This window comes from Octodon degus, unplaced genomic scaffold (assembly GCF_000260255.1).
Source record: "Octodon degus isolate 3935 unplaced genomic scaffold, OctDeg1.0 scaffold00070, whole genome shotgun sequence".
In the NCBI taxonomy this organism is placed as follows: Eukaryota; Metazoa; Chordata; class Mammalia; order Rodentia; family Octodontidae; genus Octodon; species Octodon degus.
This window is the reverse complement of record NW_004524646.1, coordinates 6,888,227-6,894,913: the sequence shown is the minus strand read 5'-3', so window position 1 is coordinate 6,894,913 and position 6,687 is coordinate 6,888,227. Positions and strand designations below refer to the sequence as shown.

General features: G+C 53.7%; 1 protein-coding gene across 1 annotated transcript in view; it reads left to right on the top strand.

The window, feature by feature from the left end:
• Positions 1-537: 537 nt before the first annotated feature.
• The window catches only part of LOC101575458 (serpin A11), a 30,624-nt gene continuing 24,474 nt past the window's right edge, over positions 538-6,687 (top strand). The window contains exons 1-3 of the mRNA XM_004635166.2: positions 538-690; positions 2,345-2,990; positions 4,157-4,418. Of these exons, the coding sequence (XP_004635223.1) occupies positions 2,348-2,990; positions 4,157-4,418 (905 nt within the window). The 5' untranslated portion in view covers positions 538-690; positions 2,345-2,347. The remainder of the gene's footprint in view (positions 691-2,344; positions 2,991-4,156; positions 4,419-6,687) is intronic.

Sequence of the window (6,687 nt, the reverse complement as noted above, 5' to 3'; positions counted from 1 at the left end):
AATGTATTTAGTACAGGGTCTTACTACACAGATCAGATTCATAATGATTCTCCTGTTTTCAGCCTCCCAAGAGCTGGGATTACAGGCCCATGCCACCACGCCCGGTCTCAATCACATCTCAGCATGCCCCAGGCGTGGGGCCGGCACGGCACGCCAGGGATTGAGCACTGGTTGGTCACTGGGCCTGCCTAAACAGGCGCTTTAGTCCTCTGAGCTGTCTGGCCAGCCCTTTGCAGTCCTCTTTGGGAGCAGACCCCGAGTGGATCTGGGCCTTGCTCGGGGTGTACTAAGGTGGGAAGTGGGCCAAGTTAACAGGAGCATGGAGCAACCCAGAAACAGTTTCCCCTCCACTGCATTTCTCATTGTACCCAGTGCAGGCCAAGTTTTAAACGATTCTGCATCTTTCAAGTGTTTCCATCAAGGAACTGTCACCAAGCCACTGACAGCAGGGCTGTGCAGGAGGGAGGGGACTACTCGGGGGAAGCGTCCACTGCACTTTGACCAGCAACTGCATTTCAACATAAGGGGTGAGCAGAGAGCGTCCGTCACTTCCTGAACGCTGGCCTTTGTGTCTGGGCAGCATATCTAGGGTGCTGGAGGCTACAAGCCGTCTCCAACGCTGTGCGCTCCCTCACGGTGCTGCAGCTGTCCCTCGTCCAGAGGTCACTGGTTTTGGTGGAGAGCATTAAGGTGCTGGCCAAGATGCAGGTGTTTTCAGGTCAAGCTAGTGACACTGATGGGTGGTGGTCAGCGAGTGGCTGGTAGTGGGCGGCCAGGTGGAAGGGGAGGGTTGAGGGGAGCAGAAGAAGACCAGGGTGCGGAGGGTCCAGGTGGTAGTGTGTCTACCGCAGGGCTTTGGGGAGGGGGGGGCAGCTGAAAGGGAATGGACAACACGGGCAGGAGAGCACACACGGCCTTGTCCATACAGCTCTCTCCCTGCCTACATCAGCCATGAAGGGGGGAGGGGGGCTCCACCTCTTGCACCATGCTGCCCTTAGTGGTCACGGGCAGCTGTGCAGGCCATCTTCAGAGCTGTCCTATAAATTTGCAAGGGCTGGCTTGACAAAGTGACCAGACTGGTTCCTCCCGAGGCCAAGAGAAAAATCTGGTCCAGGGCCCTTCCTTGGCTTCTCCTGCTGGGATCGCTGGCATTTCTCAGATTGCAAACTTTCCCAGGCCCTGCCCATGCCTTCACGTGGTGCTGTCTGAGTGTCCCTGTGTTCAAAGTCTCCCTTCTGATAAGAACACCAGTCACAGTGGACTAGGAGCTGCTCAGTGACTTTGTCTTAACTAATGACAGCTCCAGTGACCCTCCTTCCAAGGAAGATCTCGTTCCGTGGTCCTGCAGGCTGGGAAGACAGCGCAAGCTCTAGGGAGACACAGTTCGCCCCCGACAGACACTGTTTCTAAACCCCCGCACTACGTAAACAGGAACTGTCAGCCACTGGACATGGCAGTGTGTGTCATGCCAGGTAGTAGTGGCTTGATGGAGACATGGAGACAGTGACCTCTCTGTCACCTCTCCTCCCAGGCCCCATGTCTTTCTCTTCTTCACGGGCTGCCTTCATGTGCATGGTCCTGCTGCCTGACCATCACAGCCTCGCTTGAGCTAGTGGAAGGACAGAAGAAGAAGGGTGCCCCTCTTGTCCCTAGCATGTGCCCCTTTCTTTACAGTTCCTGGTCAGGGCTGGGTTCCAGGGAGCCCAACATCCCTCACAGCCCACAGTGCCCAGAACAACTGCTCATAGCTTTCTATGCTTTTTTTTTTTTTTTTTTTTTTTTTTTTGGCAGAACCGGGGATTGAACTCAGATTCTTGCGCTTGCTAGGGAAGCGCTTATTCCACTGAGCCATCTCCCCAGCCCCTTTTTTATCCTTTTTTTTTTTATATATAATTTTTTTTTCGTAGCTTTCTATGGAGTCAGGAATTATGATTCTTTCTTTCCCCTTTAGATAGCCAGTACTTAGAGCTCTGCGTGGGCCAGAGAGATCCTTGAAGTCATGAATGATTGAACATGGCTGAAAAGAAAAAAGAAAAGGAAAGAAGGGCGGGAAGAAGGAGAAGGGAGAAGGGAAGGGCAAAGAGAGGAAGACTGTGGAAGTTTATTTGTAGCTCAGAGACTTTAACTCAACAAAATCTGTCAGCAGCTGAAGGTCCACTGCTCTGACCAAGGACTTGGAGGGCTGTGTCCACAGTCCTAAGTGCGCCTCCACATCTTGTTCACTGTGGTGGGAACACCTGTGGCATCCCTCGTGATACAGCTGGAGTGGTGGGGTCGCTGAGTGAGCAACAGGCAATGATGAAGTCGTTCATGAAGAGTGACATGTCCGCCATCTTGTTTTCAGAGAATGGGCCCAGTGTGGCCGTGGCTGCTGGGAGCCGGAGTCCTGGCCTCTGTCTGCTGTCAGCCCTTTCCCACCCATGGAGACAACAGCCCCGGGGTGCCACAGCCCCCCAGCCACCAGCTCGCAGAGCTAGCCCCTGCCCACCACAGAGTTGCGCCCACCGTTACCAGTTTTGCTTTGCGCCTGTATAGGCAGCTGGCGGCACACAACCCAGGAAACATCCTCTTCTCCCCAGTGAGCATCTCCAGCACCCTGGCCCTGCTGGCCCTGGGGGCCCACGGTGACACCCAGACTGAGATCCTGGAGGGCCTAGGCTTCAACCTCACAGAGACCCCAAGCACCGACATCCACCGGGGCTTCCAGAGCCTCCTCCACACCCTTGACCTGCCCAGTCCCAAATTCGAACTGAAGGTGGGCAACTCCTTGTTCCTGGACAAGCAGCTGAAGCCTCAGCAGCGCTTTTTGGACAGCATCAAGGAGATGTATGGAGCTGTGGCTTTCTCTGCCAACTTCACCGATTCGGCCACAACTGGGAGGCAGATCAACGAGTTTGTAAAGAAGCAGACCTACGGGCGAGTGTCAGACTGCTTCCCGGAGCTGGGCCACGACACATTCATGGTTCTCCTGAACTACATCTTCTTCAAAGGTGAGGTCTCAGGCCGGCAGAGGCAGGGCCACTGGCTCTGTGAGCGAGCGAGCGCACCCGCTGCCTGGACAGCCAAGGGCTCTGTGCCACAGCCCCTGGCACCCGGCTGGCCTTTTGGAAACATCCAGGAACATGAGAGTTTTCTTGCCGTTGTGCAGCTCAGATCCTGTGTGGTTTGTCAATGAGAGGCCACGCATGTTAGACAGATAACAGTGGTGCCCTTGTGGCATGGTCTGGGTCCTGGTGTGGGGAGAGAGGGAGGATCCTGGAAGAGGAGGCATCTAGGGGAGACGGGCAGGATGCGTGGGTCAGTGCAGACCAAGAGGCTGGGCGAGAGGTGGGAGAAGAGGTTTGGCTTGAACAAAACACCAAGGAAAAGAACATTTTTCAAAGAACCCAAGCTGACTGAGTTCAACCAGGATGCAATGTGGGAAGGCAGCGAGAGCTGTAAAGCTGAGCAAACAGGGACCACCTGGAGGACCCTGGCCCCTACTCAGGGAGCTACAGCAATGCCCAGTCCTAAGTGGTAGAAAACCACACATACCTTCGTTTCAGAAGGCTCAGTCTGGCCAGATGCCTAGAGCCTCAGTTGCTTGGGAGGTTGAGGCAGAAGGATACTTGAATCCGGGAATTTGAGGCCAGACAGGAAAACAGTGAGATCCTCTTGGAAAAAATGGTCACACCAGTCAGGGAACAGTTTGGACAGTGGGTGGAAGCAAGGGTGGGAAACACATTAAGAGGTTCTTTCAGGGGTCAAAAGTGTGACAGTGGCCTGGAATCAAAGCCCTGGCTTTGTAAGTAGAATCAACAATTGGTCCTTGACTGGGGTGTGTGGGTGTGTGTGTGTGGGCGCGCGCGCTGCGTGGGGATGGGGGATTCAGTCCCCTTCACCTGTCTTAAGACCAGTACCTGGAGGAGGGATGCGGCAGATTACAAGCCTTGTGGGGGAAGTCTCACCTCTTGGGACATCCCTCCCAAGGCGCCCTCCTGGCCCCAGTCTCCTCGCTTCCCCTTGTGCCCCGCGGCTCCCACAGGCCCCTCGGCTCTAGATCCCTGCCCCTTGGTCCCCTCGGGCGTGGGCGCCCTGGCGGAAGTCTCCTCCCGCGTGGCCCTGGGGCTCCCTCTCTCTCGGAACGTCCTCACGGTGTCGCGGTTCGCGTCCCCAGCCAAGTGGAAGCATCCTTTCGACCGCTACCAGCCCCGGAAGCAGGACGAGAGGGGCTCGTCGCCGCGCGCGCCCCTGATGCAGCAGCGGGGGATGCACAGGTTCCTGTACGACCAGCAGGCGGCGAGCACCGTGCTCCAGCTCGAGTACAGCGGCCACGCGCGGCTGCTGCTCGTGCTGCCCGACCCGGGGAAGCTGCGGCAGGCGGAGGCCGCGCTGCGCCCCGAGACCCTGCGGAGGTGGGGCCGGCGCTTCCAGCCCAGGTGGGTGCTGCGCGGCGCCCGGCTTGCCTCCCTGGCCTCCCCTGTCCTAGTCCGCGGCCCTGGGCGGGGTGTTGCCTCTTGGGACCTCAGATTTCCTCACCCGGACAATGAAGACCCGGGTTCACTTAGTCAACATTAGACTGGCGCCTGGACCCTAAGCGCCCATCGGACCTCGGTCCCTCCCTGGGTGTCCTCCTAGCCCAATCTCCTGGCTTCCCCTCTTCTCCTGGTAGTAATTTGATTGCAGAAAGTCGCTCGATATAGCCCAGAAAAATCAGATCAAGGACAAATATTTAGAATAATGATGACTCCCACAGAATAGTATGAATGTTTAAAAGCTCTTTGTATTTAATTAAATGTATTTAAAGAAATAAATAGTGGCCTGGGAGATGGCTCAGTAGAATAAGCGCTTGCCCGGCAAGTACAAGGGCCTGAGTTCAATCCCCAGTTCCACCAAAAGAAAAGAAAAAGAAAGAAAGAAAGAAAAAAAAGAAAAAGAAAAGAAAGAAAGAAATATCGAGGGTACCAAACAAGGTAGATTTGGTGACACAAGCCTGGGAGGCTGAGGCAGAAGAATCACAAATCTAGCCCAGCCCAGGCAATTTCGAGAGATCCTGGCTCAAAATAAAAAAAGGAGGGGGGGGGGGCTTGGAAGTTGTAGTACTGTGGGCTGGCCCTGAGCTCAGTCCCCAGCAACACACACACACACACACACACACACACACACCAAAAAAGTCTAAGTATCAGTTTTATGTGATCTTTCATCTCTTTTTTTTCTTTCTCTTCTTTATTCTTTCTCTTCCTTTCTTTTGTCTTTTTCAGACAGGGTTTCACTATACAGTTCAGGCTGAACTTGCACTTGCTTTGCAGCCCGGGCTGGCCTCAAATTCGCAGCAATCCTTTTGCCTCGGCCTCTCGAGTGCTGGGATCACAGGTGCGCACGGTCACATCCAGCCTTTCCTATTCCTTTTCACCTCACTTACTCTTTGGTTTGTGGTTTTGTTGTGGCAAGCTTATCTCTTTCTGATTTCCCTTAATCTCCTTTCTGGTCAACCCCTTCTTTATGGGGTACTTTGGGGTGAAATCTAGTACTGACTTTCAGTTACCTTTTGCTGAAAGCAAGACACCCCAAAACTAACTTGCTAAAGCAAATGAGACCTTCTCTGTAGGTGCCCTTGGCTGACAGCTCCAGTGGGTGGCTCCCACTGTGGAGGGCTGGTGGCCCCTGTAGCCACAGCTGCTGAAGCTTCCATCACTTGTGCGTCTTCGGCCGGGACCGGGCAGGCTGGAGAGATGGACAGAGAGGGAGTTTTCCCTCCTGGCAGCATGGGCTGGGCTCACTGAAACGCACCAGCTCTGTGTAACTGACAGTGCTGAATGGCAGCTCAGAGCTCCAAGCAGAAGTGCTCCCGAGGACAGGAAGTGAAAGCTGTCACCTCCTAAGGCTTCTGCCCATCACTGCGTGGGTCAGACCAGCCACAGAAGAGCCCTGCCCTGCCAGACACAAAGGCAGGGCTCAGAATCCAGCCTCATGGCTCCAGGTCCCCTTAAAAACCCATAGGCATCTCTGAGGAACCCCGGGTAGGGAAGTGGTATTTTGCGTTTGGATGGAGATTAAAGCACCACATAGAAGAGAGGTGGTCAGGAGGAGCATTCTGGATTTTAGGGATTATCTGACTCCAATAACACCAGTCAGCCAGGCTCTGGCTGGGCGTGAACCTGACTTTGCCCCTGCTGCAGGAGGGAGGACCGGAGAATCTTCTGGACCTGAAAATTTTCCTTCAGAAAGTGTTTGGTTTGACTTCTTCTCATTCTGGTCTGCTGAAGACAAGATGAACCCAAGTTACTGTGCTGAATCTAGGTTGTTCCCAGGTCCGGAAAGTCCCAATGTCGTAGGATTTGCGTGGGCTTTCAGACAGGAGCGCTTGATTAGTAACGCACCTTGGCAGTACTTAGTGCTCACGGGCTTTGTGAGGTGTTGATACACAGGCATTACACATCTTCATTTGCGTCTTTTGTTTTTTCCTAAGTTAATTGACAAATATTTATTTCAGCTTTTTGCATCTATCACATTTTTATTTGCTTAAGCATTTTATTTTATTTTTGTACTGGGGATTGAACTCAGGACCTAGCACTTGCCAGGCAGGTGCTTATGCCACGGAGCTGTCTCCCTGGACCCTGCTTAAGCATTTTAGAGTATTATAAAGTAAGTCACTGACACAATTTTAATATACCCATGCAAGCGTGCTTTTAAAATACAGATTTTTTT